The sequence below is a fragment of the Mastigoproctus giganteus genome, chromosome 5, assembly GCF_048544385.1.
Source record: "Mastigoproctus giganteus isolate SK-2022 chromosome 5, ASM4854438v1, whole genome shotgun sequence".
Lineage (NCBI taxonomy): Eukaryota > Metazoa > Arthropoda > Arachnida > Uropygi > Thelyphonidae > Mastigoproctus > Mastigoproctus giganteus.
In genome coordinates, this window is record NC_143579.1 from 96588989 (window position 1) to 96616737 (window position 27749).

The 27749-nt window shown below is 36.6% G+C and overlaps 1 protein-coding gene across 1 annotated transcript in view; it reads right to left on the bottom strand.

Moving 5' to 3' along the window:
- LanA (laminin subunit alpha) overlaps positions 1 to 27749 on the bottom strand; it is a 1178005-nt gene that overhangs the window by 193118 nt on the left and 957138 nt on the right. Inside the window, exon 51 of the mRNA XM_090374120.1 lies at positions 4184 to 4331. Coding sequence (XP_090230246.1) covers positions 4184 to 4331 — 148 coding nt within the window. The remainder of the gene's footprint in view (positions 1 to 4183; positions 4332 to 27749) is intronic.

A 27749-nucleotide genomic window follows, 5' to 3' on the forward strand; every position in this document is an offset into this window, starting at 1 on the left:
GTAAAACTCGACGAAGTAAGAAGTCCTGGAACGTATCTCTTACGTATGTCGGGGACTTTTGTATTTTTGGATTAACCAGGAAATCGATTATCTGGGATTTGTTTTTTATCATCTTTCCTGGAAACTCGAGAGTCTACTGTATTAGCAATTTTGCATTTACACATTGCAACTATATGGGTTGTGAAACTTTCAGTTATAATAAACAGTAAAACAGGGACATGATATGAATATTCTTGTCATACAATCAAGTATGATAAAAATAATACCATTATACCAGATATCCAAAATGTCAATGTGTACTACTATAAATGGCATGTGCTATTTAACCTGTAATCTTTTATCATTATTATCATTATTAGCCATATGGTGCAAGGAAGCCTGAGGCTTTTGCTGCACCAGGCAAAAAAAAAAATTCTGAGTTACCTTGAAAGAGAGAGAGGGGGGGGGGAATCACCAAGAAACAGAAGAATGATGATATCCAGCTCAGGACCCTGGGTGTGCCAAGTCCATACTCACCAGATATGAGCCCCCTGGGGTATTAAAAACTTTCTTTTTATATTGAAAGTCCTAAGTCCTTGATATACAAATCTGAACTTGACTGCTTGGTTAATAAAGCAACCATCCAATCTTTTTGTTCTTTTAATGAAGACCCACAGGTATAAAGACAATCTCCCACTCTCCAAAAAAAAAAAAAAATCTAAATTACGATTTTTATCCCCGGTTGCACAATAAATATTTTTCCCATGTATATTTTAAATAAAAGTTTTAAAGGGTTATGTACAATTTATAAAGGTGTATACCAAAGATGTACAGTGACTTTACAGACACCCAGTAGTACCAGTACCATGTATTTTTAATAGGAAAGGCAAAATCTTGTATCTTTTATTCGTAGTTTGGCAGAGCCAATTATTTTAAGAAACTCATAAATTAAAGCCTCAATCTGAGTAGATGGCCTCAAAAAAAAAAACTAGGCACAAAAAAAGTTAAACAGAACCTGAGTAACATATATACACTGCCCTGCCTGTGATATTCAAACACCTGTATATTTACACATAACCTTTATTTACAGGAAAACTGATAATTTTGGTGAAATCTTTAGCCTTTATGATAGCCTCTAGTCTCCAAAGAACACTCTCCACAAGTTTTTCTAAATATCCTCTGATAGTTTCTATCATTTGACCAGTCTCTCCCCACATGCATCCAATGGTCTAATTCATCCCAGAGGTTCTCTATAGGATTGAGGTGAGGGCTCTGTGCTGGTGAGTCCAATATTTCTAGGCTCATGTTTTCAAACCAGTCTGTCATAATGCGAGTAGTGTGACATGGAACACTGTCCTGCTGATACAGGTGGGCCTAACATGATGCCACGTAGTAGGTTAGCACATTATTGTCCAGGATGTCTAGGTAGACTTAAGCATTCATGATTTTCTCCAAAACAACCAATGGGCCCATGCCAAACCATGAAAAACAGCCCCAGACCATCATACTGCCTGTAAACTGTATCATCCCAACAATGACTCATTCATTGTTGGGATGATACAGTCCAGCAGGTAGCTTTCTCTGGGCATCAGCCACACGTCCAGGCATGACTGTCAGATGGGCAGACCATGTACTGTGACTCTTCACTGCAAAGCTCATCCGCTGGTCTATGTTTTAAACAGGACAGGCTTTCCACTGAGCTAGATAGCATTTGGCATTAGTCAGATGATTAGTAGCTTGTGGACACTCACTGGTAATCTATATTCTTCACATGGTAACCTATACCATGTAGTATCCTGTGCACTGTACTGGTATATGCCTCAATCACCTTACTGAGGGCCATGTGTGGGCTTTGACAACGTCAACCTACATTCTGAGCAGATAATTTTTTACAGGGCTCTCCTGTCAGGCTCTATCAGCTTCAGTCTGGTTCCATATGAAGATCACATCACCAATCATTGACCTAGGGATCTTCAGTTCTGGTCAACAACCAGTCTTCAAGTCTGGTTGTTGTTATTGTTATTTGGTTTTTAGGAGCATTAGCAACTAAGACCATATTGCTCCGGGAATATGCGGTGGTCATTCCCTGACCTTTCTGCACCCTCCATATTTGGTGGTGACGGGCTCGAACCCTGGTCATCAAGAAGCGTGTGCTACACACTGCTGCTCCTTCCCACCTGGCTACAGAGGCACTGCTAAAAGTCTGGTAAACTCTGCCAATTATGGCATTTCGTAATCACAACTGTATTACTGTTTCCTTAAATAGCATATCTAAAGTCATGTCTGACACATGGTGCTTGGGTAGAACAAGACCAACTATCAAAGGAGGTGTGTCGGGAAGGATATTACTATTAGGACAGTATATATGCATGTATATGGTCAATATATGCATAGTGACCATATACACTGAGTGATCACTGAATTATGACCACCCTTATGAAAAGTGAATGTGACCCATTGACCATGTGAGGTACGAGAGTGTGCAGTTAGTCGACCTACGTAGCATAGATAAGGTGTCAGTGGTTCAGTAGGTAGTAAAATTCTGAGCATGATGGGTAAATGGAAGGATTTATCGGACTTTGATAAAGGACAGATTGTGGGAGCTCGATGAGCTGGTGCCTCAATTTCCCAAACAGTTGAATTGGTGGGGTGTTCAAGAGTTGCCGTAGTTAAAGTGTACCAGGACTGACGTCAAAACGGTCAGACAACAACCCAATGGCAAAACTGCAAAGGTTGAAGTAAGAGGTGAGTGCTGGATCTGATGACTCATACAGGCAAACAGGCGCAGCACTGTTCAAAAGTTGACTACCCAAAACAACATGGGCCAACCCGGAACAATATCTGCCATGACCATGCGTCGCACGCTTATATGTATAGGCTATACCAGCAGATGACCCCTACAGCATCCTCTCCTAACCAAGGTTCATCGGTGTTAAAGATTCACCTAGTGCAAAGAGCATGCAAGTTGGACGTCAGAAGACTGGAAGAAGGTGTGCTGGTCAGATGAGTCACGTTATTTACTCCACATCGTGGATGGTCGTGTACACATTTGGCGTCAACAACACGAGGCTCTTGATTCATCATGCATGGTATCAAAAGTGCAGGTCAGTGGAGGCGGTTGTATGGTGTGGAGCATGTTTCACTGGCAGGAACTTGGATCCCTGGTGCATGTGGAACAACGTATCACTGGCTTCCGCTATCATCAACTGCTTGCTGACTGTGTACACCCTGCTATGTTACACTTTTTCCTGAATGGCAATGGTTTCGTCCAAGGTAACAATGCACCGAGTCATCGGGCACTTGTTGTGCAGGAATGGTTTGAGGAACACAATTCTGAGTTCCAGCATATCGATTGGTCTCCGAACTCCCCTGATATCGATCCCATAGAGCACTTGTGGGACACTATGGAAAGGCATATCAGTATATGCATATAAATAATGTATATATATATAGTCATGACTGATGTCCTCCACACTGTGTGGAAAAGGCCTGTGTTTGAATCCTCAAGATGGGGGATTACTTTTTCGTCTCCCTTCCACTCTATTGCCATGTTAGCTAGTTTTGGATAAGGGCTGTGTGCTCTGCCTGAAACTTAAATTTTTCCATCAGGAAAACAGACAAAATGACACAGAATATACACAATTTAGAGACTACAGTGATGTTCGATAGCTTTAGTTTCTTTGATATAAAAAAAAAACAAAAAAAAAAAAAAACACAAGAATAACACTTAGCATTATAGCACACAAGGTTGTGTACTTGTACTATAATGCTGAGTGCAAATATTTAATAATAATAATAATAAAAAAAAAAAAAGAATGTCGAGTTGTGTGTGCTATAATGTTGAGTACATATCATGAGGATATGTTGTTTTTTTGGTTATAGAGTTCAGTTTTATTCTTTTTGCAAAAGGTAAAACTTAATAAGGGTGATGAAAGAGAGTGAAAATGGGACTAATCAATATAACTTTCAGATCGATCCCATGATAGATCAGCCCTACCTGGGGAGGGTATGAGAAATGAAGTTCCCTTTACATTCTCTGACTATTGAATTAAAAAGACTTGAAATATTTAGCAGGCTCAGCTATTTTTGATTGTCATGGTACAATTGAACTCTATATTCTTAAATACAGTATAAAGGAAGAAAATCGTGAGCATAATTTCACGGTTCCTTATGTGCATTTATTTAGCATGTGCCAATTACTTACCTTAGCAGAATCAGGAATACCACCAACATAGAATTTACTGAGTTGCTGATCCAGATTAAAAACAATATGAGTTCCTGGAAGATAACCTTCCACTGTTGAATCTGGCAGATCTTGGGTTCGTACTGTAAGGCTACACGTTTTTCCAGTTCTGCAGAGATAGTGAAAGCAAACAATATTGGATATAAAAATAGAAAACTAGAAAATTTAGGGTGATAATCCTTTTTTTAAATTATTTAGAAATATCTTATAGATGACAATGGAGTCTTTATAAAACTGTAACTGACAGAGTTTTAGATTTTCTCCACTTCTGTGTATCGTATCTGAAAATTATTTGTAAAAAATGTCAATTTATCTCTCTTACACAAATGGACTTCACCACCCAATGCCTTAATACTATACTAGCAGAAAAGCTCTAAATAAGAGATTCTTATATCACTAATAGATTTGAAATTTTATCCTTCCCAGTTAGCTGGGAAGAGTCAAATACATAAGAGAGAGTCAAATATATTGATTAAGCATGATGGTACATTATGTAAATTAATGAGCATTTTTGATTTCTCAATTTTTTAGAATAGATCATGATATTCATTATGAATTAAATAAGAAGGAAAAATAAAATCTTGATACTGGATATATAAATAGGTATCCCTTCCATATCATTATTATTATTTTTGTAATTTATTTTTATTATTTGGTAACTCCAAAACACAAAAGGTTACTGGAATATATAGTACTCTACTTCTGTGTATGGGTTCAGAACATAATTGAATTGTTTGAACTGCTGGGCTTCAATTTCTGTAGAATGTAATTTTCCAGAAATACATAAGAAGGAAGGTTGCTCCAAGAAGCAGATATAGAAGGAATAAATGAAGAAGAGAAAAGCTAGTTTGAATTTCAAGTTGAACAGTAAATGGATATTGAATAGATGATGTGCTTATTCAACTCGCTTGGAAGGAGAAGTGGAAATTACAGATGTTAATTTGGAAGAACAGTATCCACAGAAATAACTATAGAACAGGCATAACAGAGAAGCCTTTGCCTTCTAAGTCTCACTCTGCATCATAGGAACTAGAATGAGATTGTAAGTGTGGAATCATAAATTAACCTAAGATCTTTTTTGGTTAGAAAATAGGAGTTTAAGAGAGATTTTATGGGTACCACCCCAGATGTCATAACAAAATACCAAAGCAGAGCAGATTTGTAATTTGTAAAGGGTTAGCAACTGTTTAGAATAAAAGTAATGGTAAGCAGAAAGCAGTTTTTTTTTTTTTTTAATTTCTTTTATCCAATGCAATAGAAATTACATCTGAATTAATGGATTTGATGGAGATGATATTATTGTTGCTATAGACAGAACAGAGCACCCTGAGAAGAGCTTTCATGCTCACAATGCTCCAATTGGTTTGTTCTCAAGAAAAAAATTCTTGGGGAGAATCAATTTTACAGAAGAGTCTACCTAGAGATCTTGCTTGCTTGATCATGAGCAAAAGCAGAAGACTGTAAATTCTGTGAATGTGGGCACTTTTGTTGAGATTCTAATGAATTATTTAAGCCACTGGTTGAATTGTAAAAAGAAAAATTAATTTTATATTTATGTCTGTTATAAAATGGTTTTTATATTGAATTAGCTAAAAAAAAAAAAAAATTTGCAATATTTTTAATTTTAAGAGTGGGGGAGGTTCATGAAGTAATAACTGATTTCCTAAGTATTTAGTGGCTGATTTCTGTATGTAGCATTATCTTAATAATTAAGGAAGTTGAAGCACATAAATATAAACTGTCATGATGCTTGGCATAAATGTGTTTGTTTATAAAGAGGAAACCACTGCAAGAAGAATTAATTAATGCAATACTTACTTGTTTGCATTAATTCAATACTTACATTGAATTCATCAAGCAAGTTTCCACTTTCTTGTTGTCAAAATACGTTGTTGACTGATCACACATGCATGCTAGCTTAATAATTGTGAATGTGTAGTTGAGCACTGGCTCTTATATGGCAACAGAGCAGTCACTGTGAGCAAAGAAAGAAAAAGGATACACGAATAGCACTGGGTTTTAAAATTAAGTGTTAATTTTGTTAGCCAAGAATTAGCCATAAATTGTCAAATAACAAAAAGATATTGTCAATTGTATGACAACAATTTAGATTCTTAGCTGACAAAGAAAGGCAAGAGGATCAAAGATAAGTTTATATATGTGCTTTGTTGAAATCTTCAATATGGTTTCATGTGACAATGGAACTAAACTAGAGGATTTAGATAACTTAACACAGCAGTGGTGGCACCCTGCCAATTCTAGTAAACAAGGTGATGGGGTACTTGACAGTGCCCCCCCCTTCCCCTTGAAATTTTTGGAAAACGTTTTGGGATATTTTTGAATTCTGATTGTACAATGCCAATACATCTATTTTTTTCTCAAATGGATTGCAATATTTATTGTATGTAAATTTTCTTTTAAGTTTTAAAAATAAAAAAAAAAAATTTTTTTAAAATATGCTTGTGTTTTACACATTTTATTTAAAAAAATATATTGATTCTGCTGACAATTACAAAAAAAATATTTTAGACATAAAACTGAAGCAATGGTCTTATAGTATCTTCCATTTTCCAATTTAAAGACCATTCAGTGTGTGAAATTTCAACATACGCATGCACATATATGTCTGTAAATTACAAATATTACTTAAAAATTAAACAAACAAAAAAAAATATACACATATTCGACATTATTAGTTCCTTCTGCTTTCAGGTTTATTTAAAATTTGGTGATCCTTTACAGCATGCAAAATTTAATATTATGTATGTACATTGTTTCTTATAGAGTAGCAGCCATTTAGAGAGAATATCAGATTTCAAGTTATCATCTTTACTCTGCAAAAACATATTAATAAATCTTTCAAACACAACTAAGGTAAGATGGTAGATATGTATTGACATAGTGGGAAAGGAAATGAGTAACCTGAAACTTTAAACAAACATGGCATTGCTGTTGTCCAGTATCAAGCCACTCCTCAAGGAAAAGCCAAATAGTTACAAAAGCAGTGACAGGGAGCTTGACTGGTGCTAATTTAATTTCTGCAAGAAATCAATCACTTCAGCCTTGGAGAGACTGTTTTTACAGGGTTAGGATGTACTTTAAATAAAGGGGTGCAAGAATATTTGCTGATGCTACTGAGTCAGTGCTATGTCAGAAACTGCTACCTGGGGAGGATATATAGAATAACAATTTAACAAAAGCCACAGGAAGAGGTGTAAGTGATTCTTGTACTGCTTCTATTGGAACATGAAGCAGCTGGGAAAGCAAGGTGTCAAGGATTTCTAATGCTCGGAATTCTAATGGAATAAGCAAATACATGGGCTATGTTAGGATTGCTAAAAGTAAAAACAGTTGCATGTATACAGGCAACCCCCACATAACATGGTACTTCTACAACACGGTTTCCCTCTAACATGGTTAGGGAATTGTGGCAGACCTTGCATAACACAGCATTTTGTGTGGGGAAACCCTGCTATTATGTTGGATATAATTTTTTAGATTTCCATTCTTTTTTGTGAATCCCTGCCACTGACCTGCTAGTCGTTATGCAAAAAAACAAAAAAAAAAAAATATTGGGAAATACTTGCATTTCATTTTGTTGGAAAATCCTGATGTTAGGTTCTGTGCTAGTGAACTTGAGCTTGTTTGAGACCATAAAAAATTGTGAATTCGGAGAGTGCAGTTCGTGACTTTAAGGTTAATTTGGTTTTTATTTGATCGTTTATAAATTTTTCTGGTTATGTATTACTCAACTTTGTTCTTAAGAACTGTATTTGGAATAATTTCTTTGTTGTGAGTTCAATTCCAGTCCTAAATTATGCCAAAGTCAAGTAAGAAAACACCGTTCAAAAGAAACTATTTCTCTAGAATCAAAGATACAAATTTTAGATCGTCTAAAAAAAAAAGAAAAAAAAAGGGAATTGTAAGAACTGTATTTGGAATAATTTCTTTGTTGTGAGTTCAATTCCAGTCCTAAATTATGCCAAAGTCAAGTAAGAAAACACCGTTCAAAAGAAACTATTTCTCTAGAATCAAAGATACAAATTTTAGATCGTCTAAAAAAAAAAGAAAAAAAAAAGGGAATTGTATCACACGTTGCAAAATGTTTATATTTAAATGAAGCAACAATACACATCATAAAGAATAATGCACAGAAAATTAGAACTACTGTTGTTGCAGGATCTTTCATTTCTGCAAATATGACAGCTCATCCCAAAGAGCCAATAACTGAGAAAATGGAAAAAAGCACCCAGTATTCCAATTGATAACAGCAGTAAAAAACAGATCCCATTAGATGGCAATGAAATTAAACAAACTTCTGTTCCAGGGAAATTAATGGCGGCACTGGTTAAAGAAGCACTGTAGGATCATCTAGACAAGACTTCAGTTATAGCTAAGACACAGCATGGTTTTGTTAAGGGGAAGTCTTGTCTGACCAATTTGATTGGAATACTATGATGTGGTAACAAAGCAACTGGATGCAGGGAATAACTTTAATATCATATATTTGGATTTTAGAAAGGCTTTTGATACTGTTGCACATGGAAGATTGCTGCACAAATTGGAGAAGTGTGGCATTGGAGGCAAATTGCTGCTATGGATAAAGGGATGGTTGAGTGGGAGAAGACAGAGTGGTAATCAATGGACACTGCTCTTCGTGGACTGTTATTAGTGGAGTCCCTCAATGTTCAGTAAGGCGCCTCCGTAGCCAAGTGGGAAGGAGCAGCAGTGCGTAGCACACGCTTCTTGATTAGACCGGGGTTCGAACCCGTCACCACCAAATATGGAGGATGTGGAAAGGTCAGGGAATGACCACCGCATATCCGGGAGCAATATAGCCTTAGTTGCTAATGCTCCTAAAAACCAAATAACAACAACAATGTTCAGTGTTGGGTCCATTGTTGTTTTCTGTATTTATAAATAATATTGATAATGGTATATCAGGCTTAATGTCCAAATTTGCAGGCGATACAAAGGTTGGCAGGGTTGTTAATGACACTAATGTCAGTATGCTGCTGCAACAGGATCTAGAAACGTTGAGCAGATGGGCCAATAGGTGTCAAATGAAGTTTAATATTGACAAATGTAAAGTACTACATATGAGAATCAGTAACCCCAGAGTAACTTATCAACTGTGTGGTACTACACTGACAGTGGTACAGAATGAAAAGGACCTGGGGGTAATTGTGCAGGCAGATATGAAGTTTTTTGAGGAGTGAAGATGGTCTGCATGAGTAGCTCATGGTGTCGTCAATGATATACAGGAATTTTTCTAGCGGGGATAAGGGATGTGATTATCCCCTTGTATAAGGCAACGGTCAGACCACACGTTGAGTACTGTATACAGGTCTGGAGGCCTCATTTCAAGAAGGATGTAGAGCTGCTGGAACGAGTACAGAGAAGGGCAACAAGACTAGTGAATGGAACAAAGGGTTTCTCTTATGAAGAAAGGCTAAAGTTTTGCAGATTACAATGTTTGGAGATTAGGCACCTGCGAGGTGATCTGATTGAGGTGTATAAAGCCTTGAATGGTTTGAGCATGCTCAATGGTGATGGGATTCTTCCTCTTGCTCAGAATAATCACCTGAGGGGGCATAGATTCAAATTGGGGAAAGACAGTTATAGAATAGATATGTGTAAGTTTGCCTTTAGCCAGTGGGTATTTTGATTGGTAGAACATCGTCCATCTTTTGTTGTGGAAGTTGATAGCCTAAATAAATTTAAGGCTGAGCTGGACAGGTACTTGAAATGAACGGAGGGGTGAAATTGGAGGGTTTTTTTTTTTTTTTTTGGCTGATGTGCTGCATAAGCTTGCTTTCTTGCATCATTTGCCTCTACTAATGCTAAAAGGCACTACAAATTTATATCCATTTAAAAGAAAACGGAGAATCTTCTGTTAACCCAGAGACTACTGCCAGTAAACATTGGTTTGAGTGATATTAAAACCGCTTCTCATTACATAACATAAGGATTCAAGGGGAAAATGCATCGACTGACAATGAAGGTGGTAAAAAGTATGCAGAGGAATTTCAAAAAAATTATTGAAGAGCATGGATACCCACTACGTCAAGTTTTCAATGCCAATAAGACAGGTCTTTGGTGGAATAAAATGCCCAACAGAATGTTTATTTCGAAAAAAGAGAAAACTGCACCAGGTTTTAAGGCATCAAAAGATCGTGTACTGTTACTTTCTTGTGATAATGCATCAGGAAATTACATGATAAAATCTATGCTGGTTTATGGATCCTCTAATCCTTGTACAACGCAAGGTGTAAAAGAAAAAAAAAAAAAAAAAAAAAGTGTTACCAGTATATTGGAAAGCAAATAAAAAAAAAAAAAAAGCTGGGATAACTGTCAATTTATTTAAAGAATGATTTCTAAATTGTTTTGTGCCAGCTGTGGAAAACTATTTAAAGTGGAAAATTTAGATTTCAAAGTTTTATTACTATTGGATAACACGATGGGCTATCCAAAAGATTTAAGTCATCCAAACATTGAAGTAATGTGCGTACCACCTAATACAACTTCTTTAATTCAGCTATTAGGTGAAAATATTATATCTATCTTTAAAACTCATTACATCACAAAATCGTTACAATGGATTTTGGAAAAAATTGATTCCAAATCTACTGAAGTGATGGATGCATGGTAACATTTTTCAATTTTGGACTGTATCAGAATCATAGCTTTATCAATCACAGAAGAAAATTCGTCAACATTAAATGCATGTGTTGGAAAAATGTATGACGAGAGTCAGTTCATTAAAATATGGTTGAACGGACAGAAAACAGAATCGGTGCGATAGTAAAACTTGCTAAATCAGTAGGAGTGGAAGGTCTTGATGATATGACTACTGAAAACATTTAAGAATTACTGGTAGAATAAGAGGCTGGCAAAGTGAATTTGGTGGAAATGGCAGGGAAGGTAAATTGGTAATTTACAATTACAGAGAATGGCAACAAGGTAAACTTGTTGCCATTCTCTGTAATTGTTCTAGCAACCCTACATCCTCCCTAAAATGAAGCCTTCAGACTTGTACGCAGTACTCAAGGTGTGGCCTGTCCATTGCCTTATACAAGGGAATGATCACCTCGTTGTCTCTACTAGCAAAATTCCTATATATATATATATATATATATATATGTATGATTGAGAAGACTCCAGGACCTGCTCAGGCAGCCCCCATCTGCACTGCTCAGAGAACTTCTTATCTGAATGCACAATTACCCCAAGGTTTTTTAAATTCTCCACTTTCTTGAGTGTAGTGGCCCACAGTTAGTACGTTTCTCTTGAGTTATTGCTACTCATATGCTGTACTTTGCATTTGCCAATGTTATACTTCAGTTGCCACTTCTCAGCACATCTCCCTAACTTTTCTAGATCTTGTTGCAGTAGCATACTGTCTTTACTGTCGTTAAAAACCCTGACAATCTTTGTATCATCTGCAAACTTGGACATTGAGCCTTCATTGATATCATTGATAAATACACAAAACAACAATGGGCCCAGCACTGAATCCTGGGGGATTCCACTAATAATATTATTCCACAAAGAGCAGTGTCATTTATTACCACTCTCTGTCATCTCCCACTCAACTATCCCTTTATTCATTGTAGCAACCTGCCCTAATGCCATACCGCTCCAATTTGTACAGCAGTCTTTCATGTTCAAAGGTATCAAAAGCTTTCCTGAAATCAAAGTATATCATATAAAAATTATTTTTTGCAACCAGTTCCTTTGTTAGTTAATTAGTTATTTGGTTTTTAGGAGCATTAGCAACTAAGGCCATATTGCTCCGGGGATATGCGGTAGTTATTCCCTGACCTTTCCGCATCCTCCGTATTTGGTGGTCACAGGCTCGAACCCCAGTCTAATCAAGAAATGTATGCTACGCACTGTTGCTCCTGCCCACCTGGCTACGGAGGCACCTAGTTCCTTTGTGACCACATCATAGTATCCAATCAATTTAGTCAGACAAGACTTCCCTTAACAAACCCATGCTGTGTCTGAATTATTACTGCAGTCTTGTCTAGTTGATCCTGCAAAGCTTCTTTAACCAGTGCCTCCATTATTTTCCTCGGAACAGAAGTTAAACTAACAGGTCTATAATTTGAGTCACTCTTCAAACCCCCCTTTGTGAATTGGGGATACATTTGCATATCTCCAGTCCACGGGGATCTCCCCTGAATCTAAGGATGCTCTCATAATTATGGCTAAGGTATTTGCTTACTTATCTTTTGCAACTTTGCTAGATAGATCCATCCACCAAATGTGACTTTCTTATATTTAACTTCAATAATTTCTTCTCCACTTTGCTTTCAGTTATTATAAAATCATTTTACTCCCTGTTAGAGTTTAATAAGCTTCTGTGCTACACTTCCCTACAGAATTCCTCATGTGAGTGTGTAGATGGAAAATACTTATTCAGTTTGTCAGCTATCTGAGCATAACCATCAACAGTCGAGCCATCAATATTAAGTGGACCAATCTGATTCATCCCCTTCCTTTTAGAGTTTACATAAGTAAAGAAGTCTTTGCTATTTTATTTTGCATTCTTTGCCAAGGATTTCTCATAATGAGCCTTTGCTTGCCTAACATCCTTTGTGACTTTATTACAGACTAGCTTATATCTACCATAGGCTTCTGTGTCACCTGATAATACATATATGCATCTCATGCAATTTTCTTCTCTGCCACGAGTCTCATTACTTCATTTGAAATCCATTTACACCTAAATCTTGAACAGTATTTCTTAGTTGTTATGAAAAGCATAGTAGCTTCCAAGATTAATTCCTTGAATGTTTCCCATTTAGAATTTGCTGTTGGAAACATCATCAGTTGGACCAACTGCATAGAATTTAAAAACTCTCTGAGACCAGTGTAGTCACCTTTATGAGAGCAAAAACACTTTCCTTACCCTGATGGCAGTTACATCTTTAAGTAAATCCTACAAGAGTACACTGTGATCACTGCCACCTAGTGGGTCCTTTATCTTTATAAAGGAACCACTAGGTGGCAGTGATCTTGATCTGATTATCAGCCACTAGGTACCTGATAATCAGATCAAGAGTATTACTCCCTCTGATTGCCCCCATACATGCTGTTGCAGAAAACAGTCATTCAGTAAATTCACAAAAGTCTTGCTAGTGTGCGAGTGACAAACTCACAGGTTACAGTGAAAGTTAACTGGAAAGTTAAATCTCCCCATTATAAGACATTCTGATTTAATGGCCACTGTATTTTTCTGTATATCTGTTGTACTTATCAGAGTCATTAGGCCTATAACACCAAACTGACTTAATTGCACTGGCCACCCATGTCAACTGGATGCACTGCTTAGATTTTATGTGTTTCCTAACTAACCGCATAATCCAAATCTTCCCTTTGTATCCGCTCTGTTATTTCTGTACACATTTTCTTCTACGGAACTACGGAAGTGTTCTACGTACTATTTCGAGGTAAATGTCTCTTATTATTTTACAAATTTCTGTACACATTATACTCCCCAAATTCAAATTCTGCATTCCTTATATCCATGTGGAACAATGTCTCTGATATCCCCAAAAAATCTGCCTTTGATGTTTTCAAATTCCAGCACTTCAAATTCATCATATTTTTTTTACTATACTCCTACCATTGGTATATATGCACTTGTTACTCTTAGTTACTCGAACACAGCTCAATGATTTACTTATTCAATGATGACTACCGTCAGTTTTATAAATCCCTTGCTTTGAAGGCTGCTACTCATTTCAATAGAAGCAGTGCAAGAATCACTTTCACCTCAGCCTGTGGCCATTGTTAACCTATTAGTCTGCATATCCTCCCGAGTTTCTGATAGTTATTTAAAAAAAAAAGATGGAAGGCAGTAACCATTATGTACCAGGTACATAATGAATTGTTGCCGCTCTACTCTGAGCTGATAATGTCACAGCGGCAGCCTTTAAAATGTCTTTACTGCAGGAACTCATTATGAAATTGGTACAGTAAATAAAACATTATGAAACTGGTACAGTAAAATTAATAAAAAAGTATTGCTGCATTATTTTTATTGAAAAAATAATTTCAGTACAATGAAATAATTTGTATAAAATATATTAAAATAACACATCTATGGTAACCGAAATAAGATATATAATTCTGACACACAAATGATTTTAATTCCCGAGTGAATACTCAATCGATTGTCATTCCATTATGTGTAGTATTTACTAAAGTATTTGACTTAATATCTAAATTGAAGACATCTTTCATAAATTTACAAAACTTCTTTTCAGTCTCAGAATTTAACTCTAGACTGAAATCACCAGCAAGAACTATAGGAATAGGATCCAGTGGCTCTCCCAATAATTTTGCACCTTCAATGGAATACTGCATCAGATTCTTGTTTATGAATTTTTGAATTATATCTAACGACATCCCTGGAGTAATGTCTATGGCAATGATGAAAATATATTCACTATTGAATCTGCACAAAGATCCACAAATGTCTCCAATTTCATCTGATACCGCTGTCACATTGCTGCTATTATGTTGTGCAAAGATATGTGGTGTACTGATAATGTTGAACCTTCACGTTGATATATCGCAACACCACCACTATGAACATACGACTTTTTAAATTGAGTCACACATTGGAATGATTTAAGTAATATATGTTCACCATTATCCAACCATGTTTCACTTAATATAAATATTTTGGATTGCTGTAAGATTGTGTCTGTTTCGATACCTCGAACATGGTCCCATAAACTTTGTACATTCATTGATGGTATAGATATACCACTTTGTATGAAATATTGCAGTTCATCCTTTAAAAACTCTCTGAGCCCACTGTACGAAAGCAAAAACCCTTCCCTTACCCTGATGGCAGTTACATCTTTAAGTAAATCCCATAAGAGTACACTGTGATCACTGCTACCTAGTGGTTCTTTTATAAAGATAAATGATCTTGATCTGATTATCAGCCACTAGGGGGAGATGTTTAGACTGGATTGCAGGAAGTTTTATTTTAGCCAGCGAGTTATAAATTACTGGAATAAGTTACCTACATGGGTGGTAGAGGCTGACAGTTTGGGGAAATTCAAAGGTCAGCTGGATAATTACCTACGGGAGGAGGGAAACACTTAAGTTGTCCATTTCCTTTTCTCTTATTTATTAATTATTATTTAAAAAATTTTTTTCTTCTTATTATTATTCTTATCATTTTATTTTATTTATTTTTTTGTTATTCTATTATTATTGTTATTTATTTTTTTATTATTATTATTTTTTGGCTGGTGCAGCATAAGCCATATTCTTGCACCATGTGGTCATTGCTAATACTAATACTGTAGAGACAGTAGCTTATTATTTTTAAAGCAGTCTAGTTCAGCATGAAATTCTATATTACTAGTAGCTTTGCCGTGGTGAAATGTGAAATTATTGTGGGTATTTGTAATATACAGGATGTCTCAAAAATATTGGTACAAACGTCTAGGGGAAGTAGGTAACATCTAAGGGAATGTGAATCGCATAGGAACTCATAACTGGAAATCTCACCTTAAGTTAGTAGACCGCGCTGTTCATCAGTTCGCGAGAGGGAAAATTTCTGGTTTACTCATTCAAGCAGTAGTCACTGCACAAAGAGCATGCATCGATATACGAAGTGTGAGCTGGCAGACATGCACCTAGTGTATGGATTAGCAGAGGGCAATGGACGAGCCGCTCAACGAATTTATGGAGAACGCTTCCCAGACAGACATGTACTGGACCACCGTTTGTTTGCACGTGTGCATCAAAATTTGTGCGATTATGGGTCATTTAGAGGTAACAGGAGTAGTGCGGGCAGACCACGTTCGACACGAACTCCCACCATGGAAGAAAGTGTGTTGAATGCTGTACAGAATAATCCTACTACCAGCACACGTGCCGTTGCCTCTGCCTTAGGAGTGTCTCGTTGCGGTGTACAGCGTCTCTGGCACAACGATTCCTTACACTCCTTTCATCTCCAAAGGGTTCAGTTACTGCTCTCCCAATATTATCCTGCACATGTGGCTTTTGCGCAGTGGTTTCTCCAAGAAAGTGTTCAAGACTTGAATTTTCCAGCCTATGTTTTGTTCATGAATGAGGCTTATTTCACTCGGGAAGGCTTATTCAATCAGCAAAATGCTCATGTGTGGGCTCACAACAACCCACATGGTGAGCGCCCCCATGCGGCACAACATCGCTTCGCAATAAATGTGTGAGCAGGTATGGTCGGTGACTGCTTAGTCGGCCCATACTTGTTACCATCCCGCATGAACTCCACTAAATATCGGATCTTTCTTGAACAAGTTCTACCAGGGTTACTTGACGATGTTCCAGCAAATGTGATACGCAACATTTGGGTTCAACATGACGGGGCGCCTGCCCATTATGGAAGGTGTGTTCGTAACCATTTGAACAGGCATTTTGGGCATCGATGGATTGGGCGTGGTGGGCCTGTTGCCTGGCCCCCACGCTCACTTGATTTATCGAGCCTTGATTTCTTTCTGTGGGAGTGCCCTCAAATCTATCGTGTATGAATCTCCTGTGGAGATGGAAATGGATCTCGTAGCGAGACTGGTCTGCAACTGTCAAAGAAACTCCAGGTGTGTTTGACTGTGTCCGCCAATCCATGCTGCGTCGGTGTCACGCATGCATAGCGTCTCATGGTGGAACCTTCAAGCATCTGTTGTAACATCATGAAATGCATCCATCCATCTCGTACTCCATTGTTAATATTATGTCAAATAAATGTTTGCCACTAATTACTGTCTTGTGTAATTTTGCTTCTTGTGCCTTTGCTACTACTTTCCCGTGACGTTTCTGGTTATGGGTTCTTTTGCGATTCACATTCCTTTAGATGTTACCTACCTCTCCTAAACGTTTGTACCAATATTTTTGACACACCCTGTATAAACCTTGCAATGCGGTCACTCAAGATAACGCCACGTATCCGTAGCCGAGTGGTCAGGAGCGGGAGTGCAGTAGCACACACTCTTTGAGCAGACCGGGGTTCAAGCCCCTGACTGCTGAATATGGTCGATCTGCTCACCCACACTGGACCAGCGTGGCAGATTATGGTCCATTTCCCTCAGCATGAATTGTTGAGGAGGCTTCCATCCTGCAGTGGGTTGATAATGGCTGCACTTTACTTTTTTATACAAGTTGCTGTTGATGATCTTTCTCATAATTATATACAACTCTGTCAAAGGTCCCTCTTGAGATTTATGTATAGTCAAAGCACAAGAGCAGATACTAAAGGAAATTGTATACGGCTACATGTTAATTTCCTATTGTTCTTGAATGGAATCGTAGTTGATTGTTTTATAATAGGTACGGATTGACTAGGTAAATGTTTATCTTTCGCATATTGTTTATAACGAGATTGAAGGTTATGTCCTATTTTTTACTCAGGAAATTTCATCCATACTTGTTTAACTGTTTCGTCATCCTCAAATTCGAAATATACTAAAGTACCTATTGCACTGTTTACCAATCCATCGACCACATCTATATTTGTAGTAATCAAATACGGTTTCCTTTCAATAATGGTAGAATGTATGGAAGTCCTGCAGCTTAAGTAAATAATGTGAAATAAAAATTCATTTTATGAATTTTTATTTTGCATACTTGCTAATTGTTCTTCAGAATGATATCCTTGGTATAAATCTTGTGCAACCACGTCATGGGTTTCATATGAACTAAAGCATTTGTATTATAGGCATTTAGATCACTATTTCCTAAAAATAGTCAGCAGCATAAATTAGTAGCATCTTCTTTGGTAACAAATCTCGATTCTATAATTTTAAGTTCATATTGTGATAACGCTTCTATGTTGCCTATTTTTGTAAGAATTTTAGAAAATGTACTATCAGACTGTTGAACAATTTGTACTAATTCATGAAATTGTAGTGAATGCCATAACTCTGGAGTAATCAATGAGTTCTTCAGGCATTTATATATAGGTGTAGCACACACACACATACACACACACTGGAGGCAATTGCCATAAATCTCCAATGAAGCATATATTCATACCTCCAAATGGTATTTCACGAACACTAGTTATCTGCTTTAAACACATATCTATAATCGATATTAGTTCTGCACTAATCATACTAACTTCATCGATTATAATAGTAGGTACACGTTGAAATGCAGTTCGATATTGCTGAAGAATTTCGTTACTAAGTTGAAGATTATTTGATAGACATATACGGAAAGCAGAATGCACTGTTGTACCATCGATTGCCACAGCAGCGTTGCCCATGGAGGCACAAGTAACATATGCATTGTGAATATGTGATACATTACAAAAGTGATTATACGTATCCATCAATAATTGAAGAGTAAATTTCTTTCTACAGCCAGCAGGGTCAAGTGAGAAATACTTGTATCAGTTCATGTCTCTGATTATCAATTTAATGATAAACAGCTTCAAGTAATAATGCGCATTGTTCTTTATTAGTACTACTCATCAAATGACAGTATTCTTCAGATGGTAAGACATTCTCTCGTTTCCTAATGACATGATAATTTATCCATCCTCGCCATTGTCATCAATAGTTTTCTTGTAGGTAAAGAAATCATTATCAATTTCGTTTGATTTAAGAAATTCTTAATTTTTTTCCACTGCCAGTTCATTTTCATCATTCTCATCAAGTTCGATACAAAGTTGCCTACAAACTGCTATCATCTTTTCAATATCAATATCAGATTTGAACTCTTTTTTTTTTTTTTTTTCTCAAGGTAATTATCTCTTTGTTGGTTTCATAAAGTTCAAAATATTTATTTTCATTCAAAATTTCGTTCTCCTCAATGATAAATGATATGTATAAAGTTATCGTTTTGCGTATATGTTCATGAAGACATGTTGTATTATAATTTCGATACTGAATTATTTTAGGAAATTATCTTTTTACCCATCCCCCATTTGCTTTTTACAATAATGAGCAGTAAATTGTGCAAGAGTTATATCTTTTAATGTTTCGCCCCATTTTTCATATTTATAAAAAATACTAATCTTTCCGTATATCCAAAAACTCACTATCAACTTGATCATCCAATTCAGCTGTTGATTTACGTAATTTCTGAGGCTTATGTGGCTATACCATTGGCATGTATTCAATTGCTCTTGAAGACATGGACATTGGGTATCATAAAAAAAAAAAAAAAATTACCAAGCTGCCTCTTGTGAAATCATCTCTACAGAATTTAATACATCTACACTTAATGCTTGTGTTAGATCAGTTACCCTATTTCCCCTAGTATAAGATGCACCCTTTTTCGAAAAATTTGGGGTCTAAAAACTGGCTGTGTCTTATACAGTGGTTGTAGATTTTTTTATTTGCATTTCCTGCTTTTTCGCGCTTGTTGTCTTTGCGCTCATTGTTTTGCACTTGTTACCAGTATATTAGGTTACGTTTTGCCACGTTCTGCCCAGAAATGGCCCAGAAAAGATTTTCGTACAGTGCTGAATTCAAGTTAAAAGTGATCCAGTTTGCAAAAGTGAATGGAAATCGTGCTGCTGAACATAAATTTGGTCTTCCTCCAACTGAGAAAACAATCCGAGACTGGCTACGGGAAGAAGAAACCCTACTGAAAATGCCACGGCAGAAGAAGGTCATGAGAGGCAAGTCAGCAAAATGGCCTGATTTAGAGAGGGAATTGAAGATATGGATTGAAGAGCAAAGGGCAATTGAATTCCTGTGTCCACAAAGATGGTTCAGCATGAGGCAAGAAGAATTGCTGTTAAAAAAGAAGTTACTGATTTCAAAGGAGGACACAATTGGTGCTTCAGGTTCATGAAACGGAATGGACTAAGCATGTGTACACGCACCACACTTGCCCAAAAGATGCCTGAAAGCTATGATCAGAAGGTCTTTGAATTTCATTGTTTTGTCATTCAATGTCGGAAGACACATCAGTTTGAGTTGGGACAGATTGCAAATATGGACGAATGGTTCCAGAAGTCTTCTGGGAACAATTTGACACCAGTAGGAAGAGTGAAGAAACCAACTATAGGAGAAGTTTGTACCTGGGTGAAAAGATCCTGGGATAATATCAAGATTGAGATCGTTGTCAAATCATTTAAGAAGTGTGGTATTTCATATGCCATAGATGGAACTGAGGACGAGGCAGTATATGAAGACAGTGATTCGTCATCAGACACAGATGAGGACAAGATAATGGATGGGAGTTTTGACAGTGATGAGTTGTATGAATAAAACTTGAGTTCAATAACTTTATGTAATACATTTTTTTTTTCAAATTTCGGGCCCCAAAATTAAGGTGCGTCTTATACATGGGAGTGTACATGGGGAAATACGGTATATCCATATCAGGATATTCTTCTTGTAGTTCTATAATTTTCCATTGCAGGTTGCTTATTCCTCTGTTAGTTTTATTCACATATTCAACTACATATGCTGCACATGAAATTCTTGTATCATAAATTATAAATCCGAATTAGACTTGAGCCCTCCTAAAATCCAAGGATTGTAATTATTCATAAATTTCTCTTCTATCTTGCATTTAAGAAATACACGTGGTTGTTTGATACCAGCCCTCAAAATATTTAGATATTCTTCTTCTGATTAGCATTAATTTGATTTAAGGAATTCTTCGAAATTAACATGGTTATCCAATTCTAATGAATCATGCATTTTACAATATTTTTTGGGATAAGCTGATCTTTGATTGTCATCTGTGGCCATCGGTATCAATATATGAGTTTGCAACATTGGCCAAAAATGTGCTTCAAATCGACATTCACATCGGTTTGCATTATTATTTTTATAACAGGTAATAGTATGTTTATGTTGCTGTAAATTTGAATAATCTGAAGTTCTCTATAGAACATAATGCATCTATCATTTGGATTGCTTCTTCCATCCCACCTTCTTTTTCTTCTAATGGTGCAGAGGGTGCATTGTTCATCCTTAATAGTATATGTGCATGTGGTCTTTCTCGATGTTGAAATTCAATGTGTTTAAAGAAATTCACAACATAATAATTCCCAAAAGGACTATAGGTTTTCGATTTTAAAATTTTGAGTATACTCTCAACTATTTTATTAAAGTATATGGCACATGTTACAGGGTCCTCATTTATTAATCTAGCTCTTTCCATGTAAGGTAGGTCCATGACTTTGTTAGTTGTAATTTCTCGTTTATATCTGAATTTGTATAACATACATAGTAATACGGGCCATGTTGGTTAATTGCACTCAACATCAAGAACATTTACGTTGACTCAAATAATATGCTGAATTGGGTATTGATTTTAGAAATGCCAAGTTAGACTCTAATGACTTGTTTATAAATTTTTTTGATTCCAATATAGAATGAGTAATGTTAGCTGTTATTCCTACTGATTTAAATGCAATTTGCAAATTTTCTGCAGTAGCATTTGCATACTTTTCATTGCCATATATAACAAATGTTGGGGAGTTACTCCACGATAATCAAATCTATGAATTTCATTCGATGCCATCATAAAGGGAGTAATTTGCAATCCATTTTTAAATTTTCGTGTATGTCCAAAATATATAAATGGAAAAGAAAGTTCTCCTACATGTATATCAAATATGAAACATGTTGGAGATGATTTCTGACCTGGTGCTATACATAAATATTTATCTTCAGACCATAATAATGTTTGTTGTTGAATTAACAATAGTTCATCATCATTGTTGACAGGTTCCACAATTTCATCTGAATGTTCCTGTTCACTATCATCATTTGTCCCCAAGAAATCGCCACTCACTTTTATGCCGTAGAATTTATACAAAGGTGAATTTATCAAATACTGTAATCTATTTTCACTATTTTCTTCTGCACACATCCTTGTAGATATGATGATTTATGCATGAGTCTTCGTTTTATATGTACATTAATGGCATACTCGTCATCTAATTCTCTAGGTAATTGATGAACCATCAGATTTATGTATAACTGGTACATTTATTACTTGTCCAATGATCCGAAATATGCATAAAGGGTAATCGTGGTGATATCAAATGCTCAGTTACAACAGCCAGTGGAGGCAAATCGGTAGGATATGTTAGATATATAAATCCATTTGACGTGGCCATAGTTGGTATCCTCTTGTAATGAAGTATGACATGTATTACATGTCACGAAATTACTCACTTCTTGTAAAGGAAATTCATTTTGAAGTAATTCATATGAAGTTGTTGGAAATGGTTTCAAATCTAATTAAAACCATAAACAATCGCAAACATTACAACTAAATCCAAATGGGTTTTTGTACACTAGTTTTTCAAACTCACTGTCAGCTCGTGTAGACACTATAGGGATGTAATCAGGAATCTCATTATTAGCCATTTATAATTTCGCTTTTTTTCGTGCATGATATTCCTTCATTTGTTCTGCTGGAGTTTTAGATTCCTGATAAGTATCAGGCATAGTAGAACTCTGTTGTCGCAAGTATCAGGCATAGTAGAACTCTGTGGTAGTATCAAGGCATAGTAGAACTCTATGGTTGAATTTCATTATGATTCGGAATAGTTTGAATTTCTAATTTCCTTATCTTCCGTTCATGATATTCCTTCATTATTTCAGCTTGAGTTTTTTGGGTGCAGTTTGAGAAGTCCCAGGCACAACGAAATACTCTTGTTGAATTTCATCTGGATTCACATTTCTGTCCAATTTCCTTTCCTTTCTTTCACGATATTCCTTCCTCTTTTGAGCTGAGTTTCCTTGTGGGCAGTTTCAGAAGTTCCAGGCACAGCGAAACACTGTTGTTCAATTTCATCTGGATTTACATTTCTGTCCAACTTCCCTTTCTTTCTTTCACGATATTCCTTCAAATGCTGGGCTGCAGATTTTGGCACAGTTACTCGTGTATTAATCATTACGCTGATATAATGGTATAACGTAGCGTGTCACTGCTCAATTGTACTTGTCGTGTCACTGCACTTGTTGCATACAATTGAGTTTTCTTCGGCGCATGCATTGTACTTGTTGCATCACTCCATGCAACAAGTACAATGCATGTGCCCAGGAAAAGACATTTTTAACGTCAAGTACAATGCACATGCATAGGATTTTGTGACAATTTTATATAATGATTTCTAGGTAATGTAATGCTTTTTTTTTTTTCCAAATAACACTGGTAAGGACATTTTTAATGTCAAAACACTGACAAAGACAAAATTGAGTATATTATGAGAGACTCAGAGAAGATATAACAAGTTTTAGCAAAAGAAAAGTAGAAAAAGCATTAAGGGAAACAAAGGACTTAAATCAGCAGTCATGAGCAGTAAGTAATACAAGAAGATAAATGAAGACTATTATAAATTATTATATAAGGAGCAGGGGGCGCCTCCGTAACCAGGTGGGAAGGAGCAGCAGTGCGTAGCACATGCTTCTTGATTAGACCTGGGTTCGAGCCCATCACCACGAAATACAGAGGGTGCAGAAAGATCAGGGAATGACCACCGCATATTCCCGGAGCAATATGGCCTTAGTTGCTAATGCTCCTAAAAACCAAACAACAACAACAACAACATAAGGAGCAGAGGAACGATACCAGCATTGGGGATGATGGATTACAAATTAGCAACACATACAACATACCAGATAAGGCAGAATATACATTGAAAAAAAAAAAAACACGAAGAATCAAAAATCCCCAGGTGAAGATGAAGTTACTGTAGAGTTGTTAAATTTGAGACATGATACACAAACTGGCAAGGCTCTCCACAAAATACATTTGGAACGGCATGATGCCTAAGGAGCAGAATAATGCAATCATAATTTTGCTGCATAAGAAAGAAGATAAATCAGAAATTGGAAATTATAGACCAATTAACTTGTTGTCCCACATTTACAAGTTGTTCGCAAGGGTCATTACTAACAGATTAGAAAGAAAACGATGAGAATCAACTGAAAGAGCAAGTTGGCTTCAGGAGAGGATTCTCAACTAGATCACCTTCACATAATATCACAGTTAACGGAGAAAGAAAGCAAATTAATATAAAACGTCAATATGCCTGGCCTTTGTGGATTATGAAAAGTCATTTGACTTCATACAGAATAAGCAATGTTTCAAGCACTGGAAAGACAACATATAGACATCCCATACATTAGGTTTTTGAAGAAAATATATTAAAATGCTACCTCTTTCATTAGACTAGAGAAAGACAGTAGCAAATTTAAAACTGAGAAATGAATTCAACAGGGAGACACAATATCTCCGAAGTTGTTTACTGCTGCTCTTGAAGAAGCTTTCAGAAAATAGGACTGTTTGCAGAAAGGAGTCAATGTGAATGGAGAGGATCAAATGACACTGTAATCATAAGCCACGATCCCAAAGAATTAGAGGAAAACCTTAATCAGTCATGCAGAGTTAGGAAGGATTTCGGATTAAGGATGAATATGGTTAAAACAAAATTAATGATGAACAAGTATGCCACAGAAAGGGAAATAATGATTGAAGGAATAGTAATTGAAAAGGTGGAGACATACACTTATCTGGGACAAGTTATTAGCTGTAATAATGATAAATGGCTGGAAGTCAAGAGAAGAATAAATTTTGGATGGATAGCATTCAAACTACCCACACATAGGAAATATAGTCACATACTGAGATGCAACATCTCAATTTGTCTAAAAAGTAAAATAATGAACCAATCACCATGACTTATTGAAGTGAAACTTGGGCACTCACCAAAAGAACGAAGAGAAGCTGAAATCTACACAGCAAAGAATGTAATGAATTATATTAAGAATTAGTGTTGGATAAGAAGAGAAACACATGGATTAGGCAGTAAACTCAAGTAAAGGACATTCTTATCAAAGCTAAAGAAATGAAATGGACTTGTGCAGGACACATAGCTCAAAGATATGATGACAGATGGACTAAGAAAATAATAGAATGGTACCCAAGAGGAGCTAAAAGAAAACCTGGAAGACAATTTTTAAATTCTGTACAGTGGGACCAACTGATGACGTTACCAACAGCAAATTCTAAGTGGGAAGCATTCAAGGAATTAATAGTGGAAGCTACTAAACGTTTCATACCTATTAAGAAATATTGTTCAAGGTTTAGATCTAAATGGTTGTCAAATGATCTAATGAGACTCGTGACAGAGAAGAAAAATGAATGGGATGCATATAAATTATCAGGCGACACAGAAGCCTATAATATATATAAGCTAGTCTGTAATCAAGTCACACAGGAGTTTAGGCAGGTGAAGGCAGATTACGAGAAATCTTTGGCAAAAGATGCTAAGAAAAACAGCAAGGATTTCTTTACTTATATAAATTCTAAAAGGAAGGGGATGAATCTGATTGGTCCACTTGATATCGATGGTTCGACTGTTGATGATCCTGCTCAGATAGCAAACAAACTGAATGAGTATTTTGCATCTACATTCACACATGAGGAGTTATTAAGGTTTGAAAATGCCACAAGGTTATCAAATTGTAACAGGGTGCTTAATGATTTTATAATAAATGAGAACAAAGTGGAGGACAAATTGTTGAAGTTAAACATAAGAAAGGCACCTGGGGTGGATGGGATCTATCCAGTTCTATTAAAGGAGGTGGCAAAAGAAGTAAGCAAACCTTTAGCCATAATTATGAGAGCATCCTTGGACTCAGGGGCAGTCCCTACGGACTGGAGATGGACTGGAGACTGGATGGACTACGGACTGGAGTCTGCTGACGAGGCTACTAGAGACGGTCGTTTTCAAAGCCGCTAAGTGGATTTTTGTTAATTATTGATTTGAAATTATTGTTTTTCTAAAACTTTTGATTTAAATTTAGTAGTATAACATTATTTTGTGATTTTCTGATTAATTTGGTGTATTTATTCTTTACTCGGCCTTGTAATTGCATAAAAGTATCGGTAAAGGTTTCCACGTGTTTCAACTCCGCTAACCGTTCGTAATTTTCCCGCCTTTGTGATACGATATACCGTACTAGATAGCGTTAGTTGAACTTCGTTAGCAGCTAAATTGTACGTTTAAATAAATACATATAACGACTTAGATTACAAACGTAATATAATTAATTTTATTTAACATAATTAATTATACATATAACCACTTAGGTTACGTAACATAAATAATTAGTAAAAACAAATAATTAATACATAACTTGATACGAAAGTTATATAAAGGGATTTCGCAGATAACACTCGTTACTGAAACGTAAATATTTCGTAGATAACACTCGTTACTGAAACGTAAATATTCCGTAGATAACACTCGTTACTGAAACATAAATATAGCGTTATAACTGTGTTTGGATACAAGTTTAGGATTTAATTTTGTACAGAAATTGAAATTTTATTGAAAGTAAATCTAAATCATGACTCAAACCAGAGCAGCAAAGCAAAGGGCTCAAGCTAATGGGAATGCTGTGGCCCAGGGGAGAACTGAGGGGGGCAGTTGTCCTCTAAATCACAGACTTGTAAGATGCACTATTTGCTTGATGTTTGCGGAGCAGTCAAGTATGGGACATGATACTGCCATGGGGGATGTCTTTGTGTGTGTGCGATGCAAGGAGTGTAAGGAGATAAGGCGACAACTCAGCGTTGTTATGGGCCTATATGAGAGCTTGAAGGATAGGGTGGATGCCCTCGAAGGATTACAAGTCAGGGGCCCATCAAGCTCTCAGCTGCCCACACCAATGCCAGAGCTTGCACTTGGTCATCGCGGAACACAGCGGCAACCCCCAAGGCAGAATGCGCTGGTCCCAAAGGAACTAGTAGTTGTTGGTGACTCTATTGTCAGGGAAACGGGAAACATGCTTTGTAAAAAGGATAGGTGGAATAGGACCAGGGTATGTCTGCCAGGGGCAAAAGTTGATGACGTTGTAGAGCGGATATCATCTTTTAAGGGCACAAAAGGTGATATAGTTGTACACGTTGGCACTAATGACATTAAGAGTAGGAGACCGGCGGAATTACTTGACAAGTACAGGTCACTGATGAAAAAAAGCCGTGAATTAGGGTTGAAATTGAAAGTGTCTGCAATTCTGCCCAGACACGATAGGAGGGAGTATATGATGAGAGCCCTGTCAATCAATTCGGCCCTGGAAAGATTGTGCAGGGCTCAAGGGGTAGAATTTTTTTCAGCCTGGTCTGTACTTGTTAACAGGAGAGACTGCTTCTACAGGGATGGGATACACTTAAATAGAAAGGGTGCAAGAATGTTTGCTGATGCTATCGAGGCAATGTTAGGTGGGTCGGAAAACTGCTAGATTGGGGGGATACAAGGACTAATAGATTAACAGTAGCCACTGGCAGAGGTGAAAGTGATTCTTGCACTGCTTCTATTGGAATGAGCCGCAGCCTGGAAAATAAGATGCAGGATATTTCAGAGACTGCTGGAAATCATTGGGGTACAAGTAAACACATGGGTTGTGTTAGGGTAGCTAAGAAAAAGAACAGGTGCATGTATACTTGTGTGTACACCAATGCTAGGAGTTTAGTAAATAAATTTGATGAATTTGAGGTATTGCTCAAAACATCAAAGGCAGATATTGTG